At 39.9% G+C, this 14845-nt stretch overlaps 1 protein-coding gene across 2 annotated transcripts in view; it reads left to right on the forward strand.

Annotated features, from left to right (window-relative positions):
• Window positions 1–134: 134 nt before the first annotated feature.
• Ndufs1 (NADH:ubiquinone oxidoreductase core subunit S1) overlaps window positions 135–14845 on the forward strand; it is a 34517-nt gene continuing 19806 nt past the window's right edge. The window contains exons 1-9 of one of the 2 annotated variants that reach the window (XM_070018689.1): window positions 135–296; window positions 2623–2687; window positions 3099–3196; window positions 6633–6740; window positions 8712–8788; window positions 11829–11910; window positions 12000–12130; window positions 12525–12710; window positions 14451–14585. In XM_070018689.1, coding sequence (XP_069874790.1) covers window positions 2627–2687; window positions 3099–3196; window positions 6633–6740; window positions 8712–8788; window positions 11829–11910; window positions 12000–12130; window positions 12525–12710; window positions 14451–14585 — 878 coding nt within the window. In that variant the 5' untranslated portion in view covers window positions 135–296; window positions 2623–2626. The remainder of the gene's footprint in view (window positions 297–2622; window positions 2688–3098; window positions 3197–6632; window positions 6741–8711; window positions 8789–11828; window positions 11911–11999; window positions 12131–12524; window positions 12711–14450; window positions 14586–14845) is intronic. The other variant, XM_070018682.1, reaches the window with a different exon arrangement.

The raw sequence follows: 14845 nt of genomic DNA on the forward strand, positions 1-14845 counted from the left end.
GTGCCGGAGATGACCGAAGACGCTCGGCCGCCAGGTCTCAGCCACTTCCGGCGGAACTGCGGGTCCTAGACTTCCTCCTCGCCGTCTCCCCGCCCACTTTCCCTCGGACGGACTGAAGTTGTCGACTCGTCGAGCCTGGAGTTTCTGGTCCCTTTTGGCTTTCCGTTCCGCCGGTTTCCGGCTGACGGAAGAAGCCGAGGCCGCCATATTGAATAAGTGGCCGGGTGTCTGAGAGGGGTCAACGTGAGCCCAAAGCGTCTGCCGAGCAGCCTCGACTCCTCCGGGGAGAAGGTGAGGTGGTATTTAGGCGGGAAGGTTGAGCTGCCTCGGCTTAGGGTTTTCTTTCTGAGTTGGGCCGTTTTCTCCGGGCCCGCGCGACTCATTTGCCCTTGACGGGCCCCGCCTCCCGCCCCCTCCGGCCACTCCGCCGCGAGTGCGGGCCGCCGAGGGGCCTCAGCCTGTCCGCGTGGGGGAGGCAGGATGGCCTGTGAGGAGGAGCATCGTCACCCCTCTCACGACTGCCTCCGGCTTGACCCCTGAGCGCTTCCTCCAGCTCTCTACCTGCTGCTCCTAGAATAAGGCATCTTAGTTGCTATACCTGTGGCCATCGCCCAGACCTCTTATTTGGTCCCTTTTGCTCATTTCATTGACCAGAAAACCGAAAAAAAAAAAAAAGACATTTGAAAAGTTTGCCCAAAGTTCACACTACGCATCGTACAGCTACGTTGTTTACAGGTTCTAGAGATCCAGTTCATAGGCAATAAGATCATGCATCACACTTAACCGTTCACGCACGAATTCAGAGTATGAAAAAGACGAGACGCCCGTTTCTGGTGAATATACATCGTTTCTCTTCCCCTCCCCCATGTTCTCCCCCTCTCCTCCCCCCCCCCCATTGATTTGTGTATCATTAAAAGGCTGCAAGAGCACCTGCCAGCTTTTAATTCCGGGGATTACCGAAAGGATTGGATATGTAATTGATTTAGCAATTAGTTATTGAGCTTGTACTAGAATCCCAAAAAACATAAAGAAGGATAAAATTGAATAATGTGACTGGGAAGTCGGAAATCTTTGTTAAGGAAAGAGTGAAGAAAAGGTTTTAAGTCAAGATTTGAAGGACAGAGAGAGGCCAAGAAGGAAGAACCTTTCAGCCTGAGTGGCTGCCGGGAGGAGAACTGGTGTAGAAGCTGTGGAAGGGAGGAAACGGTTAGAGTCCAGGCAGGAGGTGATGGTGACTTGGACTTGGGTGGTATCTATTTCAAGGTAATTAATTTGAAGGAAAGATGTATGGTGTAGAACATGGGTGGGCATACTCTAGCGTGGAAAAGGGTTGTCTAGTTTTATAAGTGGTTATTAACATTTTCCATCTAATAAAGATACAGTTGTTCTCTAGGTCTGCAGGTGTCACAACCTTAGATTCAGAATGAATTTCAGATAAAAAATACTACAGAAAAAAAAAATTAAAACTTTCTCAAAAGCAGAACCTGAATTTGCTGCACACCAAGCACAAAGCTGAACACAGTAGGATGAAATGAATTGTAGGTATACCCCTGCTATATGTATCCTCCTGCCATTGCATGATCCTTATTCTTCACCTCCAGGTATATTCACTTGTTCACATACCCTATTTAGGCCTCTGATGAGACAGCTCTTTAGCGTTGCAAATCGATTTTTTATGTTGGAGCTAAGTAGTTCCATTTCATACTGTATGTTGAACAAATAACCTAAATATGTTGGTTGTCTAACATGAGCACTACTTCTATATTTTATTAGAGGCAGGAATATTAAAGTTTTTTGGTTTTGTTTTTTTTTTTGGTTTTTTGTTTTTTTTGTTTTTGGTTGGTCTCTGGGCTTGGGCACGGTCCTGTGCTCTTCAGCTCAAGGTGAGTGCTCTACCGCTTGAGCCATAGTGCAACTTCTGGTTTTCTAGTGGTTTATCAGAGATAAGAGTCTCACGGACTTTTCCTGCAGGGGTTGGCTTTGAACCACGATCCTCAGATCTAAATTAGTCTAAAATGCTGGTTGTTGATTTATTAATTTAGGGGCGCTGAGTTTTGACCTTCAGGGCCTTGTACATGCTAGGCAGGCATTCCACCACTGAGCAGCATCCTCAGCCCATCAGTTGCTGATTTTGAATCTCTTCCTTCTTTCAGGAATTCAGCTATTTTATTGTATAACATCAGTTTTTTGTTTGTTTGTTTGTTTGTTTGTGAGACAAGTGCTTACTATCTTCCACAAGTTGGCCTAAAACACAAAATCTTATTGCTCTACCTTCCGAGTACTAGGATTTAGTCAAGTGCTGACTATATTATAGTATTTTTAAGTTTTCTTACAATTATAAAACAACCCTTCCCAATCCATTGCATTAAAAGCACAATTTATACATTAGGTACTGCTTCTTAGCTGATGATAGAGCACAAGGTAATGTCTCTGACTGAGTATTCTCAACTACTGAATTTGAGGGAAAATATTAGAATATGGAAAAATGTTCAATGTCAATATATTTGAAGTACTATAAAACCCCATATAACTAAACAACCCCCAAACATAAAACTACCAAAAAGTTTGTAATAAGGTGGAGGTTTTCTTAACAATAATATGACTTCTTTGTTTTATTTTTAGCAATATGTTACGGATACCGGTCAGAAGGGCCTTAGTGGGCCTTTCCAATTCTCCGAAAGGATATGGTGAGTTTGTTTTTTAACATTAATGATTACTAGACTTTATCTTTGAAAATTTCTAGGTCCATGGAATATTTCTTCACAAATTCTAAACCTATAAGTTATCAGAATAATTTTCAAAATAAAACTTTACCTTAGTTACAAAAATCTGTATAGATGTGTATGTCAATACCAATGCTCATTTTGTTTTGAAAAGTGGTATTAAAAGTCTCAGTTTATACTACTTTTATTCTCAGTTTTGATAACCATATTCTAATACTCAAGACTGAAAATGCTTTTTTCATGATTCAATATTTTTAAAGTATGGATCTAGAGAAAGACTATAAGCTGAAGAAAATTCTATATATAGTTATTCTACTAACCTCTGCTCTAAGAAGCCCAGCTTTATTAATTTGTTTTGTACCTCTTTACTTTTAGGGTCAGTTCGAACAACTGCAACAGCAGCAAGCAACTTGATTGAAGTATTTGTTGATGGTCAGTCTGTGATGGTAGAACCTGGAACTACTGTCCTTCAAGTAAGCACATGTTTTAATTATTCTTGTGAGTATATGTGTTCTTTTCTGATTTAAAAAAAATTCTTTACACCTTTTATTTCTTTTTTTTTTTGGGGGGGGGGGGGTCCAGTAGTGGGCCTGAACTCTGGGCCTGGGCGCTGTCCCTCAGCTCTTCAGCTCAAGGCTAGCGTTCTACCACTTGAGCCACAGCGCCACTTCTGGCTTTTTTCTTTTTGCTTATGTGGTGCTGGGGAATCGAACCCAGGGCCTCAGGCATGCAAGGCAAGCGCTCTACCACTGAGCCACCTTCTCAGCCCATACACCTTTTATTTCTAAAAAGAACCATAGATAGTAAAACTACATGACAATGTTTTGATTTTTCAGTCTTGACATTTCAAAGTGATCCATCATTTATATACCATGGAACTTTTTTTGGTTTTTATTTTTATCTTCCAAGTGATATCCATTAAGAAACTTGAAATGACCATAAATAAATTGCTATTTATTGCTATTTGCCATACGTCAGTTTGTGAAAGAGTAACATTAATTTGTTTTGAGCCTGCTTAGTCCTTTTCATTTTCATATGCTTTTCTTAATGACTTTTTTTTTTTGATTGTGGGGCTTGAATTCTGGGCCTGGGCACTGTCCCTGAGCTCTTCAGCTAAAGGTGAGTGTTCTACCACTTGAGCCACAGTGCCACTTCTGGTTTTCTGGTGGTTAAATGGAGATAAGAGTCTCAGGGACTTTCCTGCTAGTGCTGGCTTTGAACCGCGATCCTCAATCTCAGCCTCCTGAGTTGCTAGGACTACAGGTGTGAGCCACCAGTGCCTGGCTTTAATGACATTTCTATGAATGTGCTCTATAAAGCAGGTATATGAAGGGTATTCTGTTATTGAATTCATACCTTAAATATTTAGTTTCTATAGAAGTAACAAATTTAGTCATGGAGAAGTGATGCTTCATTCCATCTGCAGGTTATCACAGAGCCAAATGTTGTTCATTTTAGCATTCATTTCTGGGCTCTCACCCAGGAATACACATGAAAGTACTAAATATATAAGAAAACTGTGTTCAAGGTACAATGGAAAGTATTTTGACATGAATAAGAGTTGGTAGAAAACACTAAAGCTACCAGCACAACTATGTTTATTGCAGCATTATTTACCATAGCTAAGATATGGAACCAGCCCAGATGCCCCTCAGTAGATGAATGGATCAAGAAAATGTGGTATATATACACAATGGAATTCTATGCCTCCATCAGAAAGAATGACATTGCCCCATTTGTTAGGAAATGGAAAAACTTGGAAAAAATTATATTAAGTGAAGTAAGCCAGGCCCAAACAAACATAGATGCCATGGTTTCCCTTATTTGCAATATCTAGTATATGTATGAGTCAAGCAGAAAAGGTCAGATAATGTGATGTTAGGAAAATGAATCCTTAGATATGTATTTATTGTTTTTTTCCTTTCATGCATTTGTTTCTAATGCATTTATAAGATTATCTCTTTGTAGCTTTGTATGTCCCTCCCCCACAGTATAACCCCTGCTTTCACTATATTTGATGTCAGTATAACTTGTAGAGGAGATGGGGAAAAACAAGTCGTTTAAGGATACAGGTGGACCTGTTGCAACAATGAGAAGTACAAGTTGTCATGTCAAAAACGAGCTTTACAATGTTGGTGCAGGGGGCGGGGATGGGGGGAAGCGGGGAGGATTGGGTGGGGGGGAGGCTGGGAAGGGATGTGAAGGGTAAACAAAGGAGGAGGCTGCAATGCTTGATAAGAAATGTACGCATTAACCTGCCCATGTAATTGTAACCCCTCTGTACAGTGTGTTCACAAAAAATAAATAAATAAATAAAAATAAAAAAAAAAGAGTTGGTAGGACAAGTTTTCAGTGGTATCTCAGTTGATCCCAACAATGAAAAGGTATATTTATATGAGAAGAAGAGGCTCACACATTTCCTATGGAGAAAGTAATTAGCTAAAACAGATGCTTTGTGTTCAGGAAGCTTCAAAATTTGATGTCATAGCACAAATAAAAGATGAGGTGACAGTATATCAAGTAATTGAGGCCGAGAAGTTCTGGTCATGAAATAAAATAGTTGCTAGAGAACTCAATAGATCCATCAGAAAATTTAATAGCTACTTAGTAATGTGACTGTGACTATAGCAATTGATAACTGAAAAGAAGGAAAACTGAAGAAGGTAAGGAAAGAGTATGTCATATTTTCAGAGAAGGAAATTTAAAAAATCCATTGTAGTAATGTAAGTGAATACAAGATGGAGAGACTAAGGATATAGATAAACAGGCCTTTGGAATGATGGAGACTGAGAAAACAATGTGGTTTTTATTGTTGTTTTAGCTTATTTGGGGATGTAGGTTGGGAAAAATAGGTTAAATTTAAACTGTTGAATGTACATGTGTAAATGCCTATTTAAGTCTGAAGCTTAGAGAAGGGGACTGTAGCTGTAAGTGAAGGCCTAGATGTAATCATACACTATGTGAAGAAGTTTAAGATGATGATTTTGTCTTGTTTACCTTTATGCCTGCTGTGTCTAGCACATGAAAACTTAATACATTTTTGCTGACTAAAAGGTAAAACACTGGAAGCTATAAAATTACTTCAGAGTAAAAGCTGAAGGTTGAAGACCTAACTAGAATATAAACATAGACTAAAAGAAAGGAATTAACAGAAAAGGAGGAGTTATAATTGGTGGAACAGACTTAACTTTCCTTATTTGGGAAAACAGATACTGGGAAGAGACTGGGCAAGAGAGAATGTAAGTAGTAAGTGGAGTATGTCATACCAAAGATAGAACTAGATGCTAGTCATCTAGTGTGGGAAAGGAAGGGAGCCCAAAAGAAGCAAGGAGGAAGTCCAGGTATGAAACCACAAGATCAGAGTTTGAAGAGGAAGCCTTTGTGGACAGTGGTTGAAAACAGACATAGGAAGTAAAGCATTTAGCACAGATTAGTACTTTCTTCCAAAAAAGATGAAAGCATGCTGGAGAACTTTAACCTTCAATTTTCTGAGGCACCTTTAGAACTGATAGGTTGAGATCAAAAGCAAAGATGATAAATCTCTTCAAAAATTGAAGTTAAAACAGATCAAGAAATATTTATGGATAAAAGCAATGAGACGTGGGCTGGGAAGGTGGCTCAGTGGTAGAATGCTTTCTTTGCATGCGGCATGAGGCCCTGGGTTTGATTCTTCAGCACCAAATAAGCAGAAAAGGCTGGAAGTGGCACTGTGGTTCAAGTGGTAGAGCGCTAGCCTTGAGCTGAAGGATAGTGTCCAGGCCCAGAGTTCTGGGTCCCTGTCTGACAAAAAAAAAACAAAAAAAAAACAAACAGTAAGATGGCCTCTTTTTCCCCCCCTTCTAACTAATCAAGAACAAGGTAATGTCAAGTTATTATACTACAAAACCATGTTTTTCCTTTATCTTCTAGGCTTGTGAGAAGGTTGGCATGCAGATCCCTCGATTCTGCTATCATGAAAGGTTATCTGTTGCTGGAAACTGCCGGATGTGCCTGGTTGAAATTGAGAAGGCTCCCAAGGTACCTGATACCTAGAATTCCACACCATACTGTAGAAGGTAGAAGACTTTAAATCTTGTAGCAAACCATATCGATATTGTTGTAGAGGATATCATCGTCCTGTTTATTTGTCTGTGAATTGAGTATTTTTTTTGTGGAATTCATTTCAAAACAAACCATATTTATAGATAGGCTTTCTGAACATATGTGTCATATAATTGTAACAGGTCTAGAAATTAAAGATCATGGAGGGGTGTATATGTGTGCATGCACATGTACACAAGCATTGGTACAAGGGCTTGAGTTCAGGGTCTCACACTCTTGTTTAACTCAAGGCTAGTGCTCTACCATTTGAGCTACACCTTCACCTCTAGATTTTTTTCTGGTTATTTGGAGATAAGAGTTTCAGATTCAACTGCCTGGTCTGGCTTTGAATTATGATTCTTACATCTCAATCTCCTGAGAGCAGCTAGAATTAACACAGGTATGAGCCACCTTTTCCTTCCTTCCTTCCTTTCTTCCTTCCTTCCTTTCTTTCTTTCTTTCTTTCTTTCTTTCCTTCCTTCCTTCCTTCCTTCTTTCTTTCTTTCTTTCTTTTTCTTTCTTTCTTTCTTTCCTTCTTTCTTTCTTTCTTTCTGTCCTGGGGCTTAAACTCAGGGCTTGGGCATTGTCTCTGAGCATCTTTTGATCAAGGCTAGTATTCTACCGCTTGAGCTACGGGCATTGTCTCTGAGCATCTTTTGATCAAGGCTAGTATTCTACCGCTTGAGCTACAGCTCCATTTTTAACTTGTTTTGGAGATAAGAGTCTCACAGACTTTCCTGCTCAGCCAGCATTGAACTGTTGTCCTCTGATCCCAATCTTCTGGGTAGCAAGGATTACAGACGTGAGCTAGTGGTGTAACAGTATATTTCTTTGTTTTTGTTTTTTACCAGTCCTAGGACTTGAACATCAGGCCTGAGCACTGTCCCTAAGCTTTGTTGTTCAAGGCTTGTGCTGTACCACTTGAGCCACAGCTTCACTTTTGGCTTTTTAGTGGTTAATTAGAGATAAAAGTCTTACGTATTTTCCTGTCCTGGCAGGCTTTGAACTGTGATCCTCAGATCTTAGCCTTCTCAGTAGCTAGGATTATAGATGAAGCACAGTTTTTTAATGTTCTGTTTTAGAGCAGAGTGAGAAATTGTATTGACTGTCTTTGTTGTGTTGCAATAATTAAATACCAGAGAGATTATTTTATAAACTAACTGACACGTGTAGCTGGCCTCTGTTGAGGGCCTCTAGCTTCATGAAAGTCTACTTTTATGAGAACTTTTTTTTTTTTTGCCAGATCTGGGGCTGAACTCAGGGCCTGGACATTGTCCTTGAGCTTCTTTTATTGTGAAAATACCATACAGAGGGGTTACAATTACATGGGCAAGAGTTTTTGAGCTTCTTTTGCTCAAGGTTAGCATTCTACCACTTGAGCCACAGTGCCCCTTCTGACTTTTGTTGTGTATGTGGTACTGAGGAATTGAAATGAGAGCTTCATCCATGCTAGGAAAGCACTCTACATTCTCAGCTCTTTTTTTTCTTTTTTTGGTTGGTCATGGGACTTGAACTTAACTCCTAAAGGACCTAACTGCTCTGAGAAATGAGAATTAATTTTTATAGTCCAGTTAACCTTTCATTAGACCCCATCTCCTAAAAGTCCCATCCCTCTATCTTTCAATGTTATTAGATGGATATGGACTTTCCAACACATGGATCTTTGGGGAATAGGCCATAATGACAACATAGCAATGTCTTATTTGTTTGTTAGAGGAAGGTTGAAAGGTCAGATTAGCACATTATGATTATGGAAACTTAAAAAAATTCTAAAAAAATACTTTCTGTGTTTTTAAAGTATATATAATTTAATGTTTTTATGTAATTTAATGCTTTGCACACTAGGTTGCTTATATTTACAAGATTGCTTATAAATACAAGTTTTTGTTTTTCCCCTTGAAATTCTAGGTTGTAGCTGCTTGTGCTATGCCAGTAATGAAAGGTTGGAATATCCTGACAAACTCAGAAAAAACTAAGAAAGCCAGGTATTTACTAATGTAGTTGATTTTCTTTCTTGCTATTTTTTTTTCTCAGTATTAAAGATTGAATCTTAGGCTTTTTACATGTTTGACAGGCACTCCTATTGCTTGAGCTATACTCCCAGACCTTTAGTTTTTATTTCATGTTTGAGATAGGGTCTTTCTACCTTTGTCTAAGCTAGCCTAGAAAAACTCAACAATCCTGCTTCCACTTCTGGAGCTGGAATTAAAGGACTGTACCACCATGTCTGTATATAGCAGACCTTCTTAGCATGATGTTTAGAAGTATCTTACAGTTGTGGAGTTTAGTGTCAAACTAAAAAGAAGTTGCTTTACTTATTTATTTGGGGGAAGGGTTGATTGTGGGCCTGGGTGCTGTCTCTAAGCTTCTTTGTGTTCAAGGCTAGCGCTCTATCATTTGAGCCACAGTGCCACTTCCAGTTTTTGAGTGGTTAATTGGCGATAATAGTCTCACAGGGACTTTGTACCAGGACTGGCTTCCAACTGTGATCCTCATCAGCCTCTTGAGTAGCAAGGATTACAAGTGTGAGTCGCCAGCTGCCTGGCTGATGTGCTTTACTCCTTTTGTTGGTGATGGTGATCATAGGGCTTGAACTCTGGGCTTGGGTACTGTCCCTCAGCTCTTCAGCTTAAGGTGAGCACTCTACCACTTGAGCTATAGCACCACTTCTGGTTTCTGGTGGTTAACTGGAGATAAGAGTCTTACAGACTTTACTGCCTGGGCTGGCTTTGAACCGTGATCCTCATATCTCAGCCTCCTGAGTAGCTAGGATTACAGGCGTGTGCCACGGGCGCCTGGCTGCTTTACTTTTAAGAGCAGCAAAAAGGAGTACACAGCAGAAGTGGTCAATTGAGACATTTTGGTATTCAGTTTGGTATGGGATCACCATTAAAATCCCTTAATTTACTCAACTTGTGATGAAGCTCCTAGAATTTCAGCCTGAGCAGAATTGTTTCAGTTACATATTACCAGCTGCTGTGACTTGTTATTATTAACTTTTTATGTTATGATACTGATAGTCAAACCCAGGGATTTGTGCATATTAGTCATACAGTGAGCTTCTCTTCATTTTCATTTTGAATTAGTATGAAGATTTTCAGCAGTTTTTTTGGTTTATGTGTGCGCACACACGTGTGTGTGTTGATGTGTGCCACTGAGTTTGAACTCAGGTGTTGGGCATTGGTCCTTAGCGGTTTTGTTCATATCTGACACTCGATTACATGAGTCACACCTCAACTTCCAGCATTTTGGCTGGTTAAAGTGGAGTAAAGAGTCTCTTTGACTTTCCTGCCTGCTGGCTTCAACTGTGAATCTCAGATTTCAGCCTCCTGAGTAACTGATTACAGGCATACACCACTGGCTCAGCAACTTTGGTAATTATATATTGTTAGAAGTTATTATCTACAGTTAGAGATTTAGCTCAGTGGAAGAGCACTTGCCTGGCAAGTGCATAGCACTGAATTCAGTCCTTAGCTCTGGGGAAAAATAGAAAAAAAGACACTGATGGCCTGTAATTTTACCTGCTCAGGAGGCTGAGATCTGAGGGTAATGATTTGAAGCCAGCCTAGGCAGGAAAGTCCATGAGACTCTTACTTCCAGTTAACCACCAAAAAAAGCTGGATGTGGAGGTATGGCTCAAATGGTAGAGGGCAAGCCTTGAACCAAAGAGCTGAGGGACAGCACCCAGGCTCTGAATTCAAGCCTCAGAACCAGGGGGAAGAAATGAATGAGGATGAGAGGAAAGAGAGAAACGGAAGAGGATGAATAATTTTTAAATATATAGCAACTATGTATGATGATGACAAAGAATCTGAATAGGAGGTTTTGAGAGTGGGTACTGAGAAAGTAATGGAGGGGGATATTCTGAAAAAATGTAATATGCATATTTTGGTGCAATTAATTTACACTAAAATAAAACAAAAGACAGGAAAATTACCAAGTGCTGGTGGTCATGCCTATAATCCTAGCTACTCAGGAGGCTGAGATCTGAGGATCGTGGTTTAAGTCCAGCCTGGGCAGGAAAGTCCATGAGACACTTTATCTCCAATTAACCATCAGAAAACCAGAAGTGGCACTATGGCTCAAGTGGTAGAGCACTTAGCTTAAGCTGGAGAGCTCAGGGACAGTGCCCAGGCCCAGAGTTCAAGCCCCGAGATCGACAAAAAGAAAAAGATAGGAAAGTTGAAACAGACTTTGTTGGGAGTGGATTAGCCGTAGGAGGGTGGGACTACTGAAGATTTAATAAGGATGAATGTAGTCAGAATTTGTATGTGTAAAAATAGAATAATAAAATTTATTGAAATCCTTCTAAGAAGGAAGCCTGGGAGTTACAGGAGAATGATACAGTGAGTTTGATTGGGGTACATTTTATATATATGTATAGAAATGTTTAAACAGCACCCCTTGTACAGCTAATAAAAAAATAAACTATTTCAGATCGGAGATGTAGCTCAATGGTAGAGCACTTTCCTAGCATGCAGTGGCCTTGGGCTTGATCCTCAACACTGAAAAAATCATAGTTTCCTAGAATGTATACTATTTTATTCTTAACGCTTATAAACATTTTCTACATTGTGCTCTTAATCCTACTTGAATGATATATTGCCATTTCTATAACAAATATAAAACTAATAGTAACTCTAATAAAGTATCTGAAGTTTTTTTTTTTAATCTTTTTTTTTTTTTTTGTCCGTCATGGGGTTTGAACTCTGAGCCTGAGCACTGTCCCTCAGCTCGTCAGCTCAAGGCTAGCACTCTACCACTTGAGCTACAGTGCCACTTCCGTTTTTTTCTGGTGGTTTATTGAAGACAAGAGTTTCATGGTCTTTCCTGCCCAGGCTGGCTTTGAACCGCAATCCTCAGATCTCAGCCTCCTTAGTAGCTAGGATTACAGGCATGAGCCACCGGTGCCCGGCTTACTGTGAAGATTATTTAAATAGCCTATATAAATAAATTTTTTGAGTGATAGGTATTTGTATCATTTTATATTATTATATATTATATATATTACAATTTTTCATACAGAGAAGGTGTGATGGAGTTCTTACTAGCAAATCATCCTTTGGACTGTCCTATTTGTGACCAGGGTGGAGAATGTGATCTGCAGGTATCTGATAGACCTTTGTAAATCTTTTTGATTTTCTTGTTTTAATTTTATTAGCAGCAGTAGATTTAACTATTTCCTAACTACTTAAGGACCAGTCCATGATGTTTGGAAGTGATCGAAGCCGGTTTTTAGAGGGGAAACGTGCAGTAGAAGACAAGAACATCGGGCCATTGGTAAAGACCATTATGACTAGGTGCATTCAGTGTACCCGGTGCATCAGGTACTTTTTCTCCTTCTGTCTTCCAGAATATTATGGGGACCTTACTAGCCCTAAAATTTAGTGAATAACACATCTGGGAAGAATGACAAGTTCAGTAGGAGAATGAGCTGTTTTTAATGGATTGTTGGGGCGGGGGGAGGAGTTCTTCACTTTTAGTATAAACTTTCAGTTTGATTTTTAAATTAATAATCTATAAACATTCTGTGATAATTTGCCAAGCTTATACATATGGTTTGTACAATTTTCTGTTTGTATATTATACCTTAAATTAAAAGCAAACATTGGTTGAATTTTTTAATTCAAGGACTATTGCTATTGAAAATTACTAATGCCTTATGACTAGGAAATAACTTTACTAGACCCAACCATTTGAGGATAAATTTTTATATTCTAGGTTTGCGAGTGAGATTGCAGGAGTAGATGATTTGGGAACAACAGGCAGAGGAAATGAAATGCAAGTTGGAACATACGTAGAGAAGATGTTTATGTCTGAATTATCTGGGAATGTCATTGATATCTGTCCCGTGGGTGCCCTAACCTCTAAGCCCTATGCCTTTACTGCCCGACCTTGGGAAACAAGGTATTTATCTTTCATTTTGGGTCAGCTTGTTTTTTTTTTTTTAATTTTGACTGCTATTCAAAAGGTTCTGTGTCATTGTCTTCCTAAATTTTAATTGGTTTGATCTGTAAACATTCTTTTATTTGAAGATAAGTAATTAGATTAAAGGATATGATGAACTTGTACAAATAAATTGTAGTTTTCTAGGAGACTATGTTTAAGTACCTAACCACTTTTTTTTTTTTTTGGGTCTGGTTGTGGGGCCTGAACTCTGGGCCTGGGCGCTGTCCCTCAGCTCTTCAGCTCAAGGCTAGCGCCCTACCACTTGAGCCACAGCACCATTTCCAGCTTTTTCTGCTTATGTGGTGCTGAGGAATCGAACCCAGGGCCTCATGCATGCAAGGCAAGCACTCTACCACTGAGCCACCTTCCCAGCCCCCCTAACCACTTTTTTTTAACCTGTTCTAAGGAGTAAAAAAGGTCTTGATGAGCCAGGCGCCCGGTGGCTCATACCTGTAATCCTAACTACTCAGGAGGCTGAGATCTGAGGATCTCAATTCAAAGCCAGCCTGGGCAGGAAAGTCCGTGAGACTCTTATCGCCAATAAACCACTAGAAAACCCGAAGTGGCACTGTGGCTCTAGCCTTAGAGTGCTCGTCTGGAGCTGAAGAGCACAGGGACAGCGCCCAAGCCCAGAGTTCAAGCCCCACGACCAAAAAAATAAAAAGTATTGATCCTTTTATAGTCTCGTCTCTTACTGTGTATGAAGTTTCAAATAAAGTTAGACTTTATTTAACTAGTTCCCCTTTTTTGTGTGTGAGCTTTTTGGTTGTGAGGCTTGAACTTGGGGTGTGGGCACTGTCCCTGAGCTCTTTTGCTCCAGGCTAGCGCTCTACCACTTTGATCTACAGCTCCACTACTGGTTTTCTGGTGATTAATTGGAGATAAGAGTTTCACAGACTTTCCTGTCTGGGCTGGCTTTAAACTGTGATCATCAGAACTCAGCCTCTCTGAGTACCTAGGATTACAGGCGTGAGCCACCTGTATCCTGCTGTGGCAATCTGATTGTCAACATAAATAACAAACTGGGTGCTGGTCACTTGCCCCTGTAATCCTAGCTACTCAGGAGGCTGAGATTTGAGGATCGAGGTTCAAAGCCTGCCTGGGAAGGAAAGTCTTTGAGACTTATCTCCAATTATCTCGGGAAGTGGAGCTGTGGCTCAAAGCAATAGAGCATTACCCTTGAGCAGAAAAGCTCAGAAACAGTACCCAGGGCCTGAGTTCAAGCCCCACAACTGACACCCACCCCACCCCCAAAAAATCGTCCCATATTTAACTAGTTGGATTCCTTCAAATTGAAGAAAAATAGTTTTAAAGGTTATACCGCATTAAGAATTTAGGTGATAGGGCTGGGAAGGTGGCTCAGTGGTAGAGCGCTTGCCTTGCATGCATGAGGCCCTGGGTTCGATTCCTCAGCCCCACATAAGCAAAAAGAAAAAAGCTGAAAGTGGTGCTGTGGCTAAAGTGGTAGAGCACTAGCCTTGAGCTGAAGAGCTGAGGGACAGCACCCAGGCCCAGAGTTCAGGCCCCACGACTGGACCAAAAAAAAAAAAAAAAAGAATTTAGGTGATGATTTACAATATGAAGATTTTTAGTACTATTTTTTCTGAAATTGAGAATAAGAATTGTTAATCTTTTTTTTATAAATCAGCTATTAGAAACTTTATTCTCACAACATAGTATGTGCGTATATTTTCTCAGAAAGACAGAATCCATTGATGTAATGGATGCAATTGGAAGTAATATTATAGTGAGCACAAGAACTGGAGAGGTGATGAGGATTTTGCCGCGGATGCATGAGGACATCAATGAAGAATGGATCTCTGATAAAACCCGGTATTGTTTTACTGAACTTTTGAATTTGATGAGAAATCATTACATAATAATTTTTATAATTTTTCATTTGCAAATTAGTTAATGAAAATAATACTATGGAAGTCTGAGAGATTTATTCATTTTATTATTGCCAGTACTGGGGCTTGAACTCCAGGTTTTGTACTCTAGGATGACTTTCTTGCTTATGGCTGGCAGTCAACCCTTGAACCATATTTCCAGACTTGCATTATGTTTGCTAATTGGCGATAGACTTTCGGAGA

Source organism: Dipodomys merriami, unplaced genomic scaffold, assembly GCF_024711535.1.
Source record: "Dipodomys merriami isolate MVZ:Mamm:240054 unplaced genomic scaffold, mDipMer1.0.p SCAF_1, whole genome shotgun sequence".
Classification (NCBI taxonomy): Eukaryota; Metazoa; Chordata; class Mammalia; order Rodentia; family Heteromyidae; genus Dipodomys; species Dipodomys merriami.